General features: G+C 48.9%; 2 protein-coding genes across 8 annotated transcripts in view; one reads left to right on the top strand and one right to left on the bottom strand.

Annotated features, from left to right (window-relative positions):
• Fkbp6 (FKBP prolyl isomerase family member 6) overlaps positions 1 to 1301 on the bottom strand; it is a 70715-nt gene extending 69414 nt beyond the window's left edge. For 2 of the 4 annotated variants that reach the window (XM_087577994.1, XM_087577996.1), the window contains exons 1-2: positions 1086 to 1301; positions 885 to 1002 (exon numbers count right to left, since the gene is read on the bottom strand). In XM_087577994.1, coding sequence (XP_087434120.1) covers positions 885 to 1002; positions 1086 to 1142 — 175 coding nt within the window. In that variant the 5' untranslated portion in view covers positions 1143 to 1301. 4 annotated transcript variants of the gene reach the window in all.
• A 1791-nt stretch (positions 1302 to 3092) lies between these two features.
• Trim50 (tripartite motif-containing 50) lies at positions 3093 to 20119 on the top strand. 4 transcript variants are annotated; one of them, NM_181080.2, is given in 7 exon segments: positions 3189 to 3340; positions 4772 to 5178; positions 9941 to 10036; positions 15432 to 15662; positions 15750 to 15769; positions 18676 to 18800; positions 19211 to 20119. In NM_181080.2, coding segments are annotated over 6 exon segments (1452 nt in total). In that variant the 5' UTR covers positions 3189 to 3340; positions 4772 to 4779; the 3' UTR covers positions 19792 to 20119.
• Positions 20120 to 20646: the final 527 nt, after the last annotated feature.

Here is a 20646-nt window from a genome sequence, read left to right as displayed (position 1 = left end):
TGAGGTTAGCCTGTCCTGGTCTACATAAAGAGCTACAGGCTACCCTGGGCTACTCAGTGAACCCTGTCTCAAAAACAAACAAATAATTAAAACAAAGGCATATGCCTTTAATCCCAGCACCTTGGGAGGTGAAGGCAGGCAGATCTCTGAATTGTGGCTAGCCTAGACTTCAAAGGGAGTTCCAGAACAGCCAGAGCAGTTACAAAGAGACACCTGTCTCAAAAACAAAAAACAAAAAACAAAACGAAAAAAACCCAACCCACCGGAAAACAAAAGAAAAAACAAAAAACAAAAACAGATATACAACCACAAAAGGACGTGGCTCGGTTGAATGTTTGACTAGCATGTACAAGGCCCAAGGTTCCATCCCCAGCACCTCCTAATAAACCAGGCAAGGTGGCATACACGAGTATGATGTCAGCATTTGGGAGGCCAAACAAAAGTTCTAGGTCTTTGGTTACATAAGGTTTGGGACCAACCTGGGACATATGCGATTGTTTCTCAAAACCAAACCCTCTCCATTCAGAGGGAACACATCTAGTCCTAAAATTCGCCATATTTTGGAAAGATGCAATCGCCAATTGAGGATACCTAGGTTCCAGGTTCAATCCCCGATTCCTGAAACAAAGAACCCCCAAAACTAACTAGGGGGTCAGTATATGTTCCCTGGGCTCTATTCCTAGCACCACATAACATGTAGTGGTGCCCACCCCATTAGGCTAAGACTAGAAAGGTAGAAATAGGAGTATCAGGAGTTCAACCTCAGCTACATCAGCAGTTAAGAGTTGGGTTGCATGAGACCCTCCCTGTTTCATAAAAACAAAAACCCAAACCTAAACCATGGTTCCCCAAGGACCAAGAGCAGCCAGTAGTGGCCTCCATACCCAGCACAGAAGCGTCAGGTGTCACAGGATCGCCAGCGCCCTCGCGGATGATATCTTTCAGCACACCTCGGTCCCCAGAAATGTCCAACATGCGTTGACTTAATCGCTCATAGGGAGACTGGTAGAGAGAAAGTCACAGGCCTCAGAGGTGGGAGCCGCTTGGTTCACCTCCTCAGGCCAGCGCCATGTTCCCGCCCTTACCTGGCCTAGGACGTCGTCCCCTTCCAGGGCTCCCCGGCCTCGGGTGCTACCACCCATGGCCGTGCTCCTGGTGCTCCCCAGCTCGTGCTCCCAGGCTCCCAGACCCCCCTCCGTACCTGGCAGTCGTCTCGCGACGGTGGGATTCCGTTCCTGAGGCGCGAGAAGACACTCATCTTGCCGCTCAACCGTCACCAGAGGCCTCGCCGGAAACGACTCCCGGAAGTCAGGCACCACGCGGGCTGTGCACGAGAAAATAGCACGTGATCGGCGCAGCGAGCATGCGCTGAGGGTCTCCCAGCACGCACTCACTACACACGTCATGGCAGGCGCAAAGCATGATGGAGCCCTGGGAGGGCTTCTGACAAAAGTATTTTATGGGGCACAAAAGCCTTTCTTTTGGTCTCTGTGTTATGTCTGGCGTTCTGTCACAAGTGGGACACATCAGCACAAAATTAGTGACTGAGAGCGACATGTGTTTTTTACCTCGCGGTTGACTAGTTAGATGCTCAATAGCTTTTTTGTGTGTGGTGCTGTTGATAAAAGTAGTCAATATTAGGCAAGAGATCTACTACTGAGCCCCATCCCCAGGAGGATTCTAAGTAGGTGCCCCATCTCTGAACCATGCATCCATCCAGTCGCATTACTGAGGCGTCCAGGCAGGCTTTCTGCTGATGAGCTAAGTCTCCAACCTGGGACTTCAACTTCCCTTCCTTCCTTCCTTCCTTCCTTCCTTCCTTCCTTCCTTCCTTCCTTCCTCTTTTTCTTTCCTTTTCTTTCTTCCTCCCTCCCACCTACCCTCTGTCTCTCCCTCCTTCTCTCTCTCTCTCTCTCTCTCTCTCTCTCTCTCTCTCTCTCTCTCTCATAAAGAGGTCTGGTGAGCCTAGAACTAGCTAGGCAGAGTAGGCTGACCTCGAGAAGTTACAGAAATTCGATACCTGCCTCTACCTCCTACCTGCTGGCAATCAAGGTGTTTACAACCAGAACTGGTTCCAAGATTTCAGATACTAAAAGTTCCTATTTTAGTAGCATTGATAGGAGTCCCATATCAAAAAGAGTATTGTCCACATCAAATTAAACAAATAGACCCAGTAAGTTAGGGTCGTAATTCAGGAGCAGAGTGCTTTTGTACCATGCTTAAGATCCTGGTTCTCTCTCCCAACAAGGCAGGAAACAAACAGTGCTAGTTAAGATGGCCAAGTGGGTAAGGTGCAGTGTGCCACCAACCCTGACAACCATGCACTACAGGTGGAGGGAGAGAACTGAGTACTGCAAGTTTTATCCCCTGGCTTCTCATGCATAAGGTGGCCTATACTTGCAAGCGTACACATAAATAGTAAAATACATACATACACACACATACATATATACATACTACATATATACATACGGGCAGGCAGCTGGTAGGAGGATATGAACCAGGACCGTGACTGTCTGGATTGGAGGGCCTAGTCTGGCAGAAGGCAAGGGACTGACTGCAAATTCTCTACAATTAGATCTTTTGTTTTGTTTTGCTTTTGAGATAGTCTCATGAGGTTCAGGATGGCCTTGGGCGTGCTATGTAGCTGAGATGAACTCGACTCCTGGCCTCTGGTCAGCATTTTCCAAATTCTGGAATTACAGGTGTTCACAGCCCTGTCAAGTTTCTAACTTGACCTTGAGTGGGAATATACACAAATAAGATATACGTTACACTGTGTGGTTAAGATCTATTGATGTTACAACTCAAATGCAAAAAAAATCAGAATAAGCCGTGTGTTTTATCACTGATGTGTGTGTGTGTGGGGGGGTTGTCCCAAACTTACAAGACAAGAAAAATCTAAATAAATAAAATACCTTTAAAGTTCTGGGCTGGGGTATTCAGAAAGCTTCTGCTCACACATAGCTCACACCTACTCTTGTCCAGAGTTGGTAAGCATAAAAGGCAGGCTTGTCTCAACCCTCCCCCATCTTGGGCAAGGCCACAATCTGCCTGTTTAGGTTATCATAAGGGACCCAGCAGAGGCTGCCGCCTCAGTCTCGTGGTACGTGACCCACTTTCCACCTGACTCTGGATGACCTTGAGGACACAGGTGTTGCTGGGAAAGGGGAGGGGATGGGAGAAGGGGCAGATACTAGGCAAGTGGACTCTGTGTTCAGCTGGATGCCCCAGGTCTCAGTGTCAGCTGCCCCATTCCGGGAGGAAGAAAGACTTGAGTGACTGGAAAGAGCTGCTAGTCTGAGGCCCTAGCGGGAGGCCTGCTGGACCAGGATATCAGGTATGGGGATAGGGTTGTTATCTTGGTCAGTGGAGACTTTGTTTCTGTTTCGGAAGAAGAGCACCCAATCCTCCTTATCTCAGCCTCTGAGGACTGTGTTGTTCTGGGACAAGGGACTTTGGCTCGCTGTTAGGGATGTAGCTACTGAGATACTGATTTACCAAACATGCTTGAGGCCCCCAGGGTTCTAGAGTCAGAACTGTTTAGGTTGGGTCTAGCAGAGCACACCTACAATCCCAGCTACACACAGGGTTCAAGGCCATCACCTTTTGCCTGAGCCCTATCCTAAAAAGAAAAAAAAGTAACAATCTTGCTTTAAGATTGCTTAAGTGGCAGGTCCCGGGTGGTCCATGCCTTAATCCCAGCACTTGGCAGGAAGAGACAGGCAGATGTCTGCCAGTTGGAGGATAGCCTGGTCTACAGAGAGAGTTCTAGTATATCCAAGGATACACAGATAAACCCTGTCTTAAAAGCAAAACAAAAAAAAAAATTAAACAAACAAAAAGAGCCCGGCTGGAAGGTGTATGTTACAGATTCCTGGGTCTCAAGAGAGATTCTTCCTTGAACTAGAGTCTCTGACTGGAGCTGGGGCTCCGAGACTTCTAGAACAGCAGTTCTCAACCTTCCTAATGTTGCAACCCTTTAACACAGTTCCTTCTGTTGTGTGACAGCCACCCCCCCCCCATAAAAAGTATTTTTGTGGGTATTCCATAACTGTAATTTTGCTACTGGCATGAATTGTAAACATCTGTATTTTCCCTGTGGTCTTAGGCAACCACCCTGAAAGTGTTGTCGGACCCTCAAAGGGGTCGCAATCCACAAGTTGAAAATCACTGCTCTAGGATAATTTAATGAGAGCCTGTCTTAAAATATAGTAAGGAGGGGGATGGAGAGGTGCATTTTGAAAAGGTTAAAAGAAGCCTGAGGGTTTACTGCATCTGTAATGTGCTTGCCTGGCATGTACGGGGTTCTGGGTTCAATCCCCGGATGCTGGGAGCATGGGTGTGTGTGTGTGTGTGTGTGTGTGTGTGTGTGTGTGTGTGTGCGCGCGCGCGCGCGCGCGCACATGCGCATGTGTGTGTGAGTGTATGCATGTGTGTGTGTGTGTGTAATAGCTCTATGTGACATTTGTGTTGCTGGCGACTGAACCCAGGACCTCATGTATGCTAAAAAGAAAAAAAAAAAAAAACCCTGAGTTAGACTCCCAGTTGAGCTGTACATCTAGGCTCATAGAGGCCATTGTTTTTCCACTTGTCTTTTTTTTTCCAGATGGGGAAACTGAGGTTCAGGGTCCTAGTATTCTAAGATCAGAATCCAGGACCGGCATCCTTTTCTCCCTATTTCCAGCTGCCTTGGGGGTGGGATGGGGGAGCAAATATGACAGATGGAGGGAGTGGCAGGATAAAGGACCGACTGCCACCTGTGTTGCAGCTGTGTGCATGGCTTGGCAGCTGACTGTGCCGGAACTCCAGGACCAGCTGCAGTGTCCCATTTGCCTGGAGGTCTTCAAAGAGCCTCTGATGCTTCAGTGTGGCCACTCCTACTGCAAGAACTGCCTGGATAGCTTGTCTGAACACCTGGATTCCGAGCTGCGCTGTCCTGTGTGTCGTCAGTCAGTTGACTGCAGCAGCTCCCCGCCTAATGTCTCCCTGGCCCGGGTGATCGATGCTCTGAGGCTCCCGGGGGACACAGAGCCCACCGTCTGCGTGCACCACCGAAACCCTCTCAGCCTCTTTTGTGAGAAAGACCAGGAATTCATCTGTGGTCTCTGTGGCCTGCTGGGCTCCCACCAACACCACAGAGTCACACCAGTCTCCACGGTCTACAGCCGCATGAAGGTGCGAGGGGCGGGCGGGCCACTAGGGGGAGGAGCAGAGCAAAGGGCGGCTCTCCATTCTCTCTTGCGCCCCCACGTGGTAGAACAAGGCTACTGTTCCAGGGCTCCAACTTCATTTTGGGAATGTATGGCACACAAACACAAGTATGCATTCATTCATTGGTTTTTAACACTTATTTGATTATTGACTGGTTGACTGTGTGCACACATGTGCTACGACATGGATGTAAAAGTCAGAGGGTAATTTGTAGAAGTCAGTTCTCTTCTTCCACGTGGGGTCCCCTTCGTTGGTTTTTGAGGATTTGCTTGTATACCAAGTCCTGAGGATCCGAACTGCAGAAATGATGGGGAGCCCCTTGCCAGACTTTTCCTCTTCTTTTGCCTTGTATCTCTGTCTTATTTTGTTTTCCTTGCTGTGCTAGGGATGGAATCCAAAGCTTAGTTTACAGCTTAAGCAGCCTTCTGCCACTAAGCAACTTCCTAGGTACAGTGGCATGGTTTTTGGTAGTGCTTTATTTGGGCTACGACAGGAGACAGCCCAGACTGACCTTGAACAATAAATCTTGTCTCATTCTCCACAGAGCTGAGATTATAGGCACATGTCACAACAGAGTTCTTCTTTTTGCATTTTTTTAATTCTTTTATGTATGGAGGACGACTTCAAGGGATCAGTTTTCGTATTCCACCACGCTCGAACTCAGATCATCCTTCTCCTGCTGAGCCAGAAGGCTGGCCTTGCTTCTTCAGAGCCCCTAAGACTATCTTTTCACAAGCATGAGGGTGGGGCCTCTTCTTCTTCCCCTAGTTCAGCATTTACAACAGAGGTTCTTAACCTCAAGACCCTTGTGGGGCTGAACTACCCTTTCACAGGGTTTAACATACCAAGTTTCCTGCATATTAGATATTCATATTGTGATTCATAGCAGTAGCAAAATTAAAGTCATAATGTAGCAATGAAATAACTTTATGGTGGGGGCTCAGCTACAGTATGAGGAACTGCATTAAAGGGTCTCAACATGAGGGGCTGGGGATTTGGCTCAGTGGTAGAGCGCTTACCTAGGAAGCGCAAGGCCCTGGGTTCGGTCCCCAGCTCTGAAAAAAAGAACAAAAAAAAAAAAAGGGTCTCAACATTAGGAGAGTTGAGAACTGCTGGTCTACAGCCATGGCTGGCAAGCCATAAATGTTCGAAATTTAAGTATTAACTGTGGGAATTCCTCAGCCCATAGACTGTTATCAACAGTTACTATTTATTTCTCCAAATGTCATATATACTAATATATTTAGTATATAAGGCTTGAGAGTCATGTTTCTAAAACTGGAGGCGTGGCTCAGTGGTAGAGCCCCTGCCTAGAATCCCCCAGTGAGGGGCTGGGGGCATGGCTCAGTGGTGGACAGCTTGCCTAGTGTGTGGAAAGGCCCTGTGTTTCAGCACCAGAAAGAAAGAGAAATATATATATATATATATATATATATATATATATATATATAATAGTTTGTAAATAGGACTGAAAAAGGTCAGTTTTAATTGTTCTTTCTTTCTTCTTTTTTGGTGCATTTCTTTGTTCCTTCAACCTGGAGTATAACACCAGGGTTGGGCAGTCCTGTGCCTTTCACTCACATGTACACAGTCGGTGTCTAATATGTGCAGGCACTGTGCTTGTGCCTGCTATAGCTGTAGGCAAAGGTCTCACCAGGCCTGGAAGATGCATCACTTGGGGTCTGCTGAGCTCTGTGTGTTGGATGCCCAGGCTAAGTACTGGTGGCTGACAAGAAGCAGTGTAAGGAAGGAAGGAAGGGTTCACTTTGGCTCGTGGTTAGAGGCTACAGTCCATCATGGCCAGGAAGGCATGGCAGCAAGAAGGTGAGGGGGCTGCTCACACAGCATCCACAGTTAACAAGCAGGGAGAAATGGATGCTGGTACTCAGCTCATTGTCTCCTCTGACTCAGACTAGGACCCCAGCCTGTGGCATGGTGTCCCCCACCCCCACTCAGTTTAGATTTGTCTTCCTGGACTGAACTACTCTGGAAAGCTTTGCAGACACACCAGAGATGCATAGCCACTCCTAAATCTAGTCAAACTGACAATGGAGATTAGCCATCATAGTGGTCATGGATTCTGCAAAATCTCAAGTAGTCATGGAAGGCTTCCTGGAGGAAGTAGACTACCAGCCTGAGACTGAATCACAGGAAAGGCAGGTGGTGGGTGTGGGGTTGGAAGAAGAGTTGCACCTGCAAAGGATCAGGAGGTATTGGTGAGGTCATTCCAATGCCGGGGGGAGGGGACAATGGTGAGGGCACTTGCTGCACGAGGGCCTGAATTGGAATCTCCAGCAGTGTGTGAAAAGCAGGCATGGCTGTGTATGTCTGTGACACTGGCGGCATGGAAATAAAGAAACAAGAGGATGGCTGGGGCATGCTGGCTGCCAGCCTACCTGCAGTTTCACCGAGACCCAGTCTGAAGGGAATAAGGCAGAGATGGGTGGAATAGAGCATTTGGCATCCTTTTCTGGGTTCCACAGATGTGCAAATGGGCATGAATACCCATGTGTGTATGTGCTATGCATCACGCACATACACGCACACTCACACATGCATATGTGTGCGCACAATCCCACAATTCAGGAGGGAATGTGAGGTGAAGAACCAAGCCTGGGGGTGAAAACCTACAGTCCCAGCCTTGGGAAAGTGGAGGCCATAGGATCAGAAATTCCAAGGCAGCCTTGGTTATACATCAAGTTTGAGGCCAACCCGAGTGACAGGAAACCTTGGGATATGGGGAGAGAGGAAGAGAGAGTACCATAGAGGAGGAGCATAGGGATTCCTATGGTATCCTGGGAAGTAGAGGGGCAGCACCGGGCTGGAGAGATGGCTCAGTGGTTAAGAGCACTGACTGCTCTTCCAGAGGTCCTGAGTTCAAATCCCAGCAACCACATGGTGGCTCACAACCATCTGAAGTGAGATCAGATGCCCTCTTCTGGTGTGTCTGAAGACAGCGACAGTGTACTTAGAGGGGCAGCCCCTTGAGATTGGCGACTTTGCCTCTGAGGCCTTCGGGTGGAGACTGGAATGTGGTGGTGATGAAGCCAGGTGGGGTGGCCCACACTCTGGAGGCTGAGGGAATGGGATTAGGAATTAGAGGCTAGGGCTGGAGACAAGGTTCAGAGGTTAAAAGTACTGAATGTTCTTCCAGAGGTCCTGAGTTCAATTCCCAGCAAACACATGGTGGCTCACAATCATCTGTAATGAGATCTGATGCCCTCTTCTGGTGTGTCTGAAGACAGCTAGAGTGTACACACACACACACACACACACACACACACACACACACACGCACCACTCACGCATGCATGCACACAATAAATAAATAAATAAATAAATAAATAAATAAATAAATAAATAAATAAATAAATAAAATTAGAGGCTAGCCTGGAGTATATAAAGAGGAGCCTGTCTTAAAAAAACATAAGCAACAAAAAATAAACAAACAAGTAAACAAAACAGCACTTACGAAGCAGAAGGATCTGAGCTGACAGCTGGGCCAGTGAGTCAGCTCAGCATGTAAAAGCATCTACCACGCAAGTGTAAAGACCTGAGTTCAATCCCCGCATATGGTAGAAGCACAGACTCCTAAAGCTGTCTTCCTCTGACCTTCACAAATGTGCCTTGGCATGCACATGTGTAGACATTTAGACTAGGTCTCAATACATTATCCTGCTGGCCTGGAATTCACTCTGTAACACAGGCTGGCCCGGAACTCGCTACCTTCCTGACTCAGTTTCCTGAGCTGGGATATAAGTATGTGACTTGGCTGCATAGTTTCCTCTCCCCACACCCAGCTTCCAGTTTCTTGATTAAGGAAGTGTGGGCATTCCCTCCCGAGCTGGAGATGCTCTGTGCCTGTGTGTATTGGACAAGAACAGGACATCAGTAACCTGGAAACCTGGGCTTGCTGACCTCAGTCACCCTGGATACCTGGGCTTACTCGCTTCTTCTTTTTTTAGAATATTTGTTGTATTTTATGTGCATGAGTGTTTGGCATGAGTGTGTCATGTGCATGTACCTGGTCCTCAAGGAGGTCAGAAAAGGCTGTCAGATCCTCTGAGACTGGAGTTAGAGATGGTTGTGAGCAGCCATGGAGGTGCTGGGAATCAAACAGTGAGCCATCTCTCCAGTACCTTTAAAAAAAAAAAGCCTTCTGGGGTTGGGGATTTAGCTCAGTGGTAGAGCGCTTGCCTAGCAAGTGCAAGGCCTAGGTTCGGTCCCCAGTTCCAAAAAAAAGAAAAAAGAAAAAAAAAAAGCCTTCCTTTCCTTTGCCCCTTTCCTCCCTCACCATTCCTTTCCTACCCTCTGCTTCCCCTCTCCTCCCCCTCCTTCCTTTACTTCCCCTCCCCTCTCCTTCCCTCCTTTCCTTCTCTTCCCTTCTCCTTGTTCTCTCTCACCTCTCCTCCCTTCTCCTCTCCTCTCTCTTCTACCTCCCCCTTCCCTCCCTGACACAGTCTGGTTACCTGTGATGCAGGCTGGCCTTGAACTCCTGCCTCGGCGTCCTGCGTGCTGGGATGACAGGCACGTACCACTACATTCACCTTCCTTAATGCTCTTCACCCGGGTGTGGGGGACAACTAGAAAGCTCTGGCTCCTACTCTGGCTCCACTGTCATAGTCACCGGGAAAGTCTCAGACGGGAAAGGGTTTGCGCAGGAAGGGAAAGCACAATTGGCCAGCTACTCACAGGACCGCGGTTTATCGCGGTTTATCGCCTCCAGGAAGAGCTTGCAGGCCGCCTGTCTGAGCTGAAGGAGCAGCACAGGGACGTGGAGGAGCACATTGGCAAACTGGTCAACAACAGGACCCGGATTATTGTGAGTCCCTTCCCTCCGCCTGGGCCTGAGATCCATCCACCCTGTTCCTACAGAACTTTTCCCCACCCCCTTCTCCCCACCAACCTGCATTCCCTCTTTCTGACAGAGTGTTTTGTAACCCAGGCTGATCTTGAATTCTTTTTTTTTTTTTTTTTTTTTGGTTCTTTTTTTCAGAGCTGGGGACCGAACCCAGGGCCTTGCGCTTCCTAGGCAAGCGCTCTACCTCTGAGCTAAATCCCCAACCCCATGATCTTGAATTCTTGATGGAGTTGAGAATGACCTTGAACTTTTCATCCCTAGACCTCCTCTTCCTGAGGGCTGAGGTTACTGGCGTGTTCCATCATGCTTGATTCATGCAGTGCTGGGGATCGAATGCAGCGTTTCATGTCTGTTAGACAGGTGCTCTACTGCTGAGCCACATCCCTGGGAAATTCTAGGGAAGAGCTCTGTCCCTAAACAACACCTCTAACCTCTCTCTTGGGTATTGTAAGCAAGTGCTTTCCCGCTGAGCCACGCCCCCAGCCCCTCCCTGGGGGATTCTAGGCAGGGGCTCTACCACTGAGCCACGCCCCCAGCCCCTCACTGGGGGATTCTAGGCAGGGGCTCTACCACTGAGCCACGCCCCCAGCCCTTCACTGTGGGATTTGAAGCAGGTGCTCTACCACTGAGCCACGCCCCCAGCCCCTCACTGGGGGATTCTAGCAGGGGCTCTACCACTGAGCCACGCCCCCAGTCCCTCACTGGGGGATTCTAGGCAGGGGCTCTACCACTGAGCCACGCTCCCAGCCCTTCACTGGGGGATTTGAAGCAGGTGCTCTACCAGTGAGCCTTGTTCTCAAGCCCCTTGCTGGGGGTGCTAGACGATTGCTATACCCTGACCTATATTTTCTAACTTTATTTTTGTTCGTTTTATTATTGCTAGTTGTGAGCACAGGGTTCTAGCACTGAACCATACCCCCAGCATTTTCCAGTTCACCCTTTATAGAAGAGGGTGCCTTCCACACAGAGCCAAATTCAAAGAATTCCCGGGTGGCTGGGGAAGGCTCCATTCCTTATAAGGGAATTGGACCCAGTTGTCAGAAGTGGTTCCAAGTTGGCTTTTGTTCAGAGTCCTTTGGGGTTGTGATAAGACAGGACGGGAGTCCCAGAGATAAAGTCCCAAAGCTCTCCCAGCTCTCCTCCATACCCTGGTGCCACCTGTGTCTGCTTGCCCTTGGCAGCTATCTCGAGGAATGGGGGAACAAGAGTCTGGACACAGATCTGCCAGCGTAGGAGTGGCAGAGAAGGGGCATCAATGTTATGCATGCTCTCTCTCAGCTCTCCTGAGCCTTAGGAGAAAGATGACAGAGGTTTCTCTCTGTAGCCCTGGCTGTCCTAGAATGCACTGTGTAGACCAGGCTAGCTTCGAACTCACAGAGACCTGCCTGCCTCTGCCTCCCCAGTGCTGGGATTGAAAGTGTGCACCACTCCTGACCAGCTGATGGCAATGTTTTTTTAAGCTAGGAAAAACCTGAGGGCCCTTTAACCTGATTATAGCGGAGCAGCTGTCATTGTCTGACCTGTCCTGTTAGTAGTCCGCACTCAGGATTTGGTAAGAAATACATAATCCCTGCCTTTCCCCTTCTACAGCTGAATCTAATTCTTTTCCTTTTCTTCTTTTAGTGTTTGTTTGTTTGCTTGCTTTACTTTTGACATAGGGTCTTACTATGGCTGTGTAGTTCTAGGCTGTCCTGGAACTCAGAGACCTGCCTGCATCCTGACTGCTGGGACTAAAGGCATGTGCCACCATACCAAGTCCTACTCCTTTTATTTTGTATTATTACAAATCATTTTACTCTTTGGCTATCCTTCACAACAACAACGACGACAACCTGCATGGTGGCGCACGCCTTTAACCCTAGCACTCGGGAGGCAGAAGCAGACAGATCTCTGAGTTCGAGGCCAGCCTGGTCTACAGAGCAAGTGCCAGGACAGCCAGGGCTACACAGAAAAATCCTGTCTCAAAAAACAAACAAACAAAAGACCAAATATTTGCCAAATGTATTCTTATGCTCAAGGTCAACTGAAGATCATTTTCAGGGTCTGCATAGGAGCCCCTGGCTCCTTTAATCCGTCCACTACCAATCATGTTGAGGGGTGTATCAGGGTCTTGCCGACCAGGGGGCCTCCCCCGAGAAGTGTTGAAGGTGTTTCATTCTGTGGCTCCCCTTATTTTCCAGTCTGCACTCTTGAGAGAGTGAACCCTGGGTTTCCACAGCTCTCTTTCGTCAAGAGGATGAGGATTGGTGACAAATCAAAGCCTTAGGACCCTTTGAGAGGCAGCCTGCTGTTTCCTGGAATGTAGCTGACCTACGATCAAGCATGAGCCAAAGAATTGGCTGCTGTCTTAGCCCCTGGCTAAGCTTGGCGTTGGCTTCCAAGTATGGTTATTGAACATTCGGAAGGTCACTTACACCAATATTAAGAACGAACAGCGCGTTCAAATGTAGCTGTTGATAACATCGAGATAAAGCTTGACAAAGGCACATTTCCAAATAAACCTTAACTCTGTTAGGACTCAGTTTCCTAACTCGAAGCTAAGTGGAGACCGTGAGCAATGATCTTGATAAAACAGCAAACCTTTGTTCTCTGAGCATGTTTTTTTTTTTTTGTTTTTGTTTTTGTAAGCCCATACTATTTTTCCTAATAAAACAACTTTATATTTCAATGTAAATGGAAAGTGTAGCTTAAACACAGAGAATGTAAACATTACGTCTTCAGTAAGTAACAGCTGCAAATGCAAACCAAACAGTCCTGAAGATAATTTTAATAATTTGTTTAACTTTATTTCATGTGCATTAGTGTAAAGATGTCAGATCCCTTAGAACTGGTGCTACAGACAGTCGTGAGCTGCTATGCCAATGCTGGGAATTGAACCCACGTCCTTTGGAAGAGCAGACAGTAATAATAAAAAGCGACCAATCTCAATTCTTGAAATCTGGGAACAGTAGAGTCTAGAACGATCAACCCCCGAGGGAGGCTATTTCTCCATTTGGGTGAGACTGCAGGTTGGAGCAGAAGTCACCACATCCAGAGGGTAGTGGACACATCAATATGGACTTCTTGGACTGTTTTGTGGAACTAGCAAACAACATTCTAAGAATGTTTAATTACATATACATTTTGCCTTCTGCTTTAGTATTTCAGTCACGTTATGGACTAGAATTTGGCCTGACTTGACAGTTTTCATTCATATGACCCATCTTAGTTATTCTTCTATGAGTACTCTTTTACTGTGAAGAGAGACCATGACCAAGACAATTCCTATAAAAGAAAGCATTTAATTTGGGGCTTCCTTATTATTTAAAGGGTTAGCCCATGCTCATCATGTTGGGAAGATAACAGGCATAGAAACAGAGCAGTAGATCAGAGCTTTACATCCTAACCCACACGTGGTTAAGGGGAATGGGAGAGGGGCAGACTCTGGGTCTAGCCTGGGCTTTTGAAACCTCCAAGTGCACCCTCAGTCATACACCTCCCCTAACAAAGCCAAGTGTCCTAATCCTTCTGTCTTAGGATTTCATTGCTGTGAGCAGACACCATGACCAAGGCAACTCTCAGAAGGACAACATTTAATTGAGGCTGGCTTACAGGTTCAGAGGTTCAGTCCATTATCATCAAGGCGGGAGCATGGCAGCGTGCAGGCAGGCATGGTGCAGGAGGAGCTGAGAGTTCAACCTCTTCATCTGAAGGCCACCAGGAAAGGACTGGCTTCTATGTGGTTAGGAGGATGTTCACATGGTCCATGCCCACAGTGGCACACTTTCTTCAACAAGGCCACACCTAATAGTGCCACTTCCTGGGCCACGCATATACAAACCACCACACCTTCCCAAACAATTCCACTCACTGGTGACCAAGCATTCAAATGTATGAGCCTATGGGGGCCATTCTCATTCTTATTCATAAGCCAATGTGGTACCTTGTGAAATTGAAGGTAGAAGATTGAGTCAACAGTTACAAATCTAGCTTTCTGAGACACCGTTCCTCTCTATGTAGCTCTGGCTGTCCCGGATTTGCTTTGTAGACAGGGCTGACCTCGGACTCATAGAGATCTGCCTGCCTTGCCTCCCTATTGCCCCTATTGCACATGTGTTGCACGTGCTTGCATACAGGCAAAACACGCACAAAGTAATAAAACAGACCTGAGACGTAGATTATTTTGATGTGTATAAGTGTTTTGCCTGCATGCATGTATGGATGTACACCATGTACATTTTTGGTGTCCACAGAGGCCAGAACAACGTATCAGATCCTGTGGGACTGGAATTACAGACAGTTGTGAGCTGCCAGTATGTACTAGGAATTAAACCCGTCAAGGTCCTCGTCAAGGGCAACAAGTGCTCTTAACTGCTGATCCATCTCTTCAGCCACAAATCTTTTCTTTTCTTTTCTTTTCTTTTCTTTTCTTTTCTTTTCTTTTCTTTTCTTTCCTCTCTCTCTCCCCCCCCCCCTCTCTCTCTCTTTCTTTTTTTGAGCTAGGATCTCTTGTAACCCTGTCTGCCTTGGAACTCACTGTACAGACCATGCTAGCTTTGAACTCACAGAGATCTTCCTGGCTCTGCCACCCGAGTGTTGGGATTAATGGTGCACACCACCATGCCCACCTCAATGCCCTTTTCTGACATAGCAAAATGATGACTCAATGGAAAATACCTAGTGATGACTCAGCAAAAGTCCAATTGTCTTCAGTAAAATGAAAACTATGACTAAGAACAGAGAAAAAAAAAATAAGCCGGGTGTGCTGGTGCACTCCTTTAATCCCACCGTTTGAGAGGCAGAGGCAGGCAGATCTCTGAGTTCGAGGCCAGCCTGGTCTACAGAGTGAGTTTGAGGATAGCCAGAGCTACATTAGGAAGCTGCATCTCAGAAAACCAAACAAATACAACCAAACATAACCAGGGCAAACCACGATTCAGCAACAAAAAAGATCAAACCACGGCTCAGTCTCCCAAAAAAATCAAATCACAACTCAGCAAAAAGAGCCAAATTGAGTAAAGCTCCAAATGGAGACTGAGCAAAATCACCAACAATGGCTTAGCTGAATCGCCAACTATAACCGTACAGTGAGTGTTCTAGGATTATGAGGTTAGGATCAGGGTCAGGGCTAGGAATAGAGTAAGGTACTTGCCTAGCATGCATGAGGCCCCAAGTTCAATCTCCAGTCCTGCAAAAAGTTAAAAAAATATAAACTAGAAGCAGGTCACCCCTAGGTCCCCCCAGTCACATGAACCCAATACTGTATCATCAGCCTACATGGAATCTAGGACGGGCCAGAAAGACAAGGCCCTGGGGATGCTGAGGCCAGCCATTCAGCTCGGTTGTGCCCGCACTGTGACTGGCCCTCCTGTCTTAGAATGAGTCTGACGTCTTCAGCTGGGTGATCCGAAGAGAGTTCCAGGAGTTGCACCACCTGGTGGATGAAGAGAAAGCCCGCTGCCTGGAGGGGGTTGAGAGCCACACGCGTGGCCTGGTGGCCTCCCTGGACATGCAGCTGGAGCAGGCTCAGGGTACTCAAGAGCGACTGGCCCAAGCCGAGCGGGTGCTGGAGCAGTTTGGCAATGAGAGTCACCATGAGTTCATCCGGGTGAGTGGACAAGAGCCCAGCTTTCTCCTCAACGACACATAGTTCAGACAAGGCAGTAACCCCCTGTCCCTCTCTCTCTTCCAGAAGTTTCACTCCATAACCTCCAGGTAACAACCTCAACTGAAGCTCCTGGGAGAGAGGTCGACAGTGTGTCCAGTGGCTGCTGGCACAGGCATCTCATTCCCATGTTCCCTTCATGTGGTCGAACCCTAAGCTGCTCCCCATGTGTGTCTGTCACTGAGCACAGGGAATATAATGGTAGTCAAGTGCCTGCCATCAGGGTTCTGGTAAAGACTGGTCCCATCCCTGTGGTAGCTATGGCAACTGATATTGCCTCAAGCTATGACAGCACTGTGGAGGACCGTGATGGCCAGGGACTGGTGTGACAGCTGAGAAGGCCGCAGTGTGTGAGCAGGCGGAGAAATGAGATGGCGGTGTGCAGAGCACAGGATGTGGTGAAGTTATCGATGGCATCAACTATTACGTGTGAGGAAGGGGAGGGGAGATGTACCCGGCAGGCAAAGCCAGAATGAGGGGCTTCAAGGGGAGGGGAAATTTAGCGAGTGCTGGAGAACTCAACAGTTCTGAGCCCAGCCTGTCGATGTGTGGCACCTTATTTTCTTTCTTCCTAATTCTTTTTTTTTAAGATTTTATTTATTTATTTTATTTATATGACAAGTATAAATTTATATGACAAGTACACTGTAGCTGTCTTCAGATACACCAGAAGAGGACATCAGATCCCATGACAGATGGTCGTGAGCTACCATGCGGTTGCTGGGATTTGAACTCAGGACCCCTGGAAGTGCAGTCTGTGCTCTTAACCGCTGAGCCGTCTCTCCAGCCCTTTCTTCCTAATTCTTATTTTATGTGTATGAGTGTTTTGCCTGCCTGTATGTGAGTATGAAGTGCCCACAGAAGACAGCATTGGAGTCTCAGGAACTGGAGTTACGGTTGTAAGCTGCTATGTGGGAGCTGGGTATTGAACCTGGGTCCTAGAAGAGCAGCCAGTGTTCTTAACCACTGAGACAGCCACCTTTCTAGTTTTATGTGTTGGTGTGCGTGCACATTTATGGATGTGGAAGCCAGAGGCCAGCTTGGCTGTTGTCCAGCTTCGGTTTTGTTTTGTTTTGAGACAGGGTTTCTCACTAGCCTGGGGCTCACCATGTAGGCTAGGCTGGCTGGTCAGAGAGCCTCTGGGATCTGTCTGCCTCCAGTTTCCCAGTATTTATTGCACTTAGCATTTTAGATTTACGCTTTTATTTTATGTGATGCTTTGCAAGCACGTATGTCTGTATACCAACTGTGTGCTCCACAGCTGAAGAGGTCAGAGGAGGGAGATGGAGTCTCAGATGGTTGCCATGTGCATGCTGGCAACCAAACCCAGGTTCTATGCATGAGCAGCAAGTGCTCTTTTTTTTTTTTTTCCTTTTCTTTTTTCCAGAGCTGGGGACCGAACCCAGGGCCTACCACTGAGCGCTCTACCACTGAGCTAAATCCCCAACCCTGTAGCAAGTGCTCTTAACCAGTGAGCCATCTCTTTAGCCACCATGACTGGTGGGTTCTGGGGTTTGAACTCAGGTCCTTACTCATTTACCCATTGATCTACCTCTAGCCTGCCCTGCTGGTTTTCTTTCATCTTTGGGGCCACAGGCCTAGAGAGCACAGATGGAAATGAACAATTTGATTAGCTCGGCTGGGAGCAGAATCAGGTCACCGGATGTAATGGTTCTCAGGTGTCAGCACACGTGAGAAACACCTGGCCAGCTGGCTAAAACACATTATACATTATACAACTTTCCCTGGGTGATTGGTTCCTGATGAGCAGATCTGGGCCAGGGCCTAACAAGTTCCCAGGAAAGTTAGATTTGTCTCCCCAGACCCGTGCTCTGTCAACACCTGCTGTATTAGTGACCTCGCTTTGCTGAGACCAAATTACCTCGTGCAAATGACTTAGGGGAGGAAAGGTTTATTTTGGTTTCAGACGGCTCTCAGTCCAGCATGGCCAGGAAGGTGTGACAGTATTCATGGCTTGTTGTCGTGCTGGCAGATAGGAAGTAGAGGGATAAGGCTGAGGCCAGAAGTGAGGATAATGTTCAAAGACCGACTATGTGACCTATTTCCACCAGCCAGGCAGGCCCCACCTCTTTCTAAAGAGTTCTACCAGCTGGGGATCAACTTTCAGAACATGAGTCTGTGGAAGATGCTTCCAATTCAATCATAATGGCAGCTGTGCAGTATCCCTACCGTGTCCTGCATGGCTTGCTTCTGGAGACCTGAGTAGGCATCGAGTGAATGAAGAGAGACAAGTACATAGACACACAGACAGAAAAGCTGGGGTCAGGTGGGACATGCACACTTGAGGCAGTGGCCTCAACTACATAGCCACCCGGAATCCTGGCTCATTATGTGTGGTGTGTGGGGGCTGGGTGGGAGTTAGCGGGAGGTGTCTATGGGTCGGCACTCTCAAACATCTGGAAGCTGCAGCTTTTGCACACAAGTTGATCTTTTTTTTTTTTTTTTTTTTTTGGTTCTTTTTTTCGGAGCTGGGGACTGAACCCAGGGCCTTGCGCTTCCTAGGTAAGCGCTCTACCACTGAGCTAAATCCCCAGCACCTCACAAGTTGATCTTTGGTAAACTTTTACACGATTTCAACATTTGCACTGGGACCAGAGGAAGGCTTTGGTCTCCCTTTGAGCCCCACCCTGGGGAAGGCTTTGCCATTCCAAGGTCTGAGACATTGAAGTCCTTGACCTGTGTCAGGTCAACAACTGCATTCCCTCAAGACTTCATCTGCACTTTGCATATTTCCTTGGGGCTTCCTCAGCTACCCAACAATTCCAATTCTAGGAAGCAGGCATGTTCCCAGGAAGGAGCTTTGAGGAGAGAAAAGGGTGGTATCATGAATGTGTGGCCTCAGTGGCGAATTTATTCCTGTGGACCCCCACATGAGAAGGAGGGCGGGAGGCAGCCTTGATACAGACTCCCTGACCACTGGAACCCATGCACACAGGGGAGAGGTCCAGCAGGCTCGGCCTTTGGAAGGCGTCTTCAGCCCCATCTCCTTCAAGCCCGCTCTCCACCAAGCTGACATCAAACTGACCGTGTGGAAGAGGCTATTCCGGAAAGTTCTGCCAGGTGAGGCTTCAAATTGTTATCCTCCCAATTCATCAACGATACCAAGAGGCATATAGAGAACGTGAAGGGAGCCTGCACAGGGGTGGTGAGGAGAGAGTGGGAGTGGCACACACACTTGCAAAGCAGTACACCTGTTCCCTAGCAGAACTCCTTCGTAGTGGACATGACCAATGTGCTTCACAGGCATGATCCATCCACTGACCAAATAGCCCAACTCATCCACTTACCCCCCTACCCCATCCACCCTTCATCCCTTCCATCCACACAGCGCCATGCCGGCCCCTTCCAGGTCCCGGGGACACAGAGTCAGTACAGTTCCTGTGCTTGAGGACACATCCAGACTTTGCCATCACCTCCTGGGCAGGGTCTGCGGCTTCTCTGTGAGCCAACACAGGCCTTTTCTCTTGTAGCTCCAGAATCTCTCAAGCTGGACCCGGCTACTGCCCACCCTCTCCTGGAGCTCTCGAAGGGCAACACAGTGGTGCACTGTGGCCTCCTGGCCCAGAGACGCGCCAGCCAACCTGAGCGCTTTGACTACAGCACCTGTGTCCTGGCTAGCAAGGGCTTCTCCTGGGGTCGCCACTACTGGGAAGTGGTGGTGGGGAGCAAGAGTGACTGGCGCTTGGGGGTCATCAAGGGCACCGCCAGCCGCAAAGGCAAGCTGAGCAAGTCCCCAGAACATGGGGTATGGCTAATAGGCCTGAAAGAGGGTCGGCTGTATGAGGCTTTTGGCTGCCCACGGCTGCCACTGCCCGTGGCTGGCCACCCTCATCGCATTGGCGTCTACCTACACTATGAGCAGGGTGAGCTCACGTTCTTTGATGCTGACCGTCCTGATGATCTTCGGGCACTCTACACTTTCCAGGCTGACTTCCAGGGCAAGCTGTACCCTATCCTGGACACATGCTGGCATGAGAGGGGCAGCAACTCACTGCCCATGGTACTGCCCCCACCCAGTGCGCCTGGCCACCTCACACGTGCACAGGTATAGGCCGTCCTGGTACTGTCTGCCCATTGGTCTATCTTGCTAGACACAGGGATTTGAGGGGTTCTGCTGGGTCTCAATGTTTGGACTGCTTGAGAAGGTTCTTCACACCCACGTGTCCCTGGAACATTTATAGCAGGGGACAGAGCCTCTCCCTCACCACCTAGGGGTATGCATGCTACCTCGCACCTTACCAGCTCCACTCAACTGTGCTTCCTAACCCTTCCAGCAGAGGGCAGACACTGTCCCTCACAGATTTAATCTTTATCACTGGGACCTTCAAACATCTATTAAAAACAATAAATTTGACATCTTTTCTCATTAATTATTACTACTACTGTTTTAATATTTATTTTTATCTAGGGGTATGCTTGGGGGGGTGCTGTGCCCACAGAGGTGTTATCAAATATAGAGCAGTATAATGCGGCTGTAGCAGGAGTAAGGAGGTGCCTGGTAGGCGCTGCCAAGGTGTCCCCTTGAGGAATCACACCTGAGCGACAGGCTTAGTATAGAGTTTGTTGGGAAAGGGAAGGGAGTGGGGTCTTGGAAAGGGGTAGAGGCAGAGAAGGGGGTGGGGCAGAAAGAAAGAGAAAGAGAGGGCAGGTGTGGACAGAGAGAGAGAGGGGGCTTGGGTAGTGAGCAGTCCTCATATAAGCTGCTGCTGTACCTGCAAGTGGCGCAGGTGGCAGCCGATGACACAAGCTGTTGCTAGGTTGCTGTTGGGCAGAACCCAGTAGAATTGGCTGTAAGCCAACAGTCAGAAGCTATGGGATCCCTTGACGGCAAAACCTGTCTGGGAACAGCATGTGCTTCTAATGGCTGAACCACCTCTCTTAGCCCCACTACTATTATTTTGGTAAG

Source organism: Rattus norvegicus, chromosome 12 (assembly GCF_021556685.1).
Source record: "Rattus norvegicus strain SHRSP/BbbUtx chromosome 12, alternate assembly SHRSP_T2T, whole genome shotgun sequence".
Lineage (NCBI taxonomy): Eukaryota > Metazoa > Chordata > Mammalia > Rodentia > Muridae > Rattus > Rattus norvegicus.
The sequence above is the reverse complement of the archived record's forward strand: the minus strand, read 5'-3'. Positions and strand labels throughout refer to the sequence as shown.

Excerpts from the sequence above, each read along its gene's own strand:
- Trim50 (XM_087577993.1), top strand. The coding sequence starts at position 4,780 with ATGGCTTGGCAGCTGACTGTGCCGGAACTCCAGGACCAGCTGCAGTGT. Across the intron at positions 5,179-15,431 it reads CGGTCTACAGCCGCATGAAG|AATGAGTCTGACGTCTTCAG; the intron begins GTGCGAGGGGCG and ends CTCCTGTCTTAG. Across the intron at positions 15,770-18,675 it reads TTTCACTCCATAACCTCCAG|GGGAGAGGTCCAGCAGGCTC; the intron begins GTAACAACCTCA and ends CCATGCACACAG.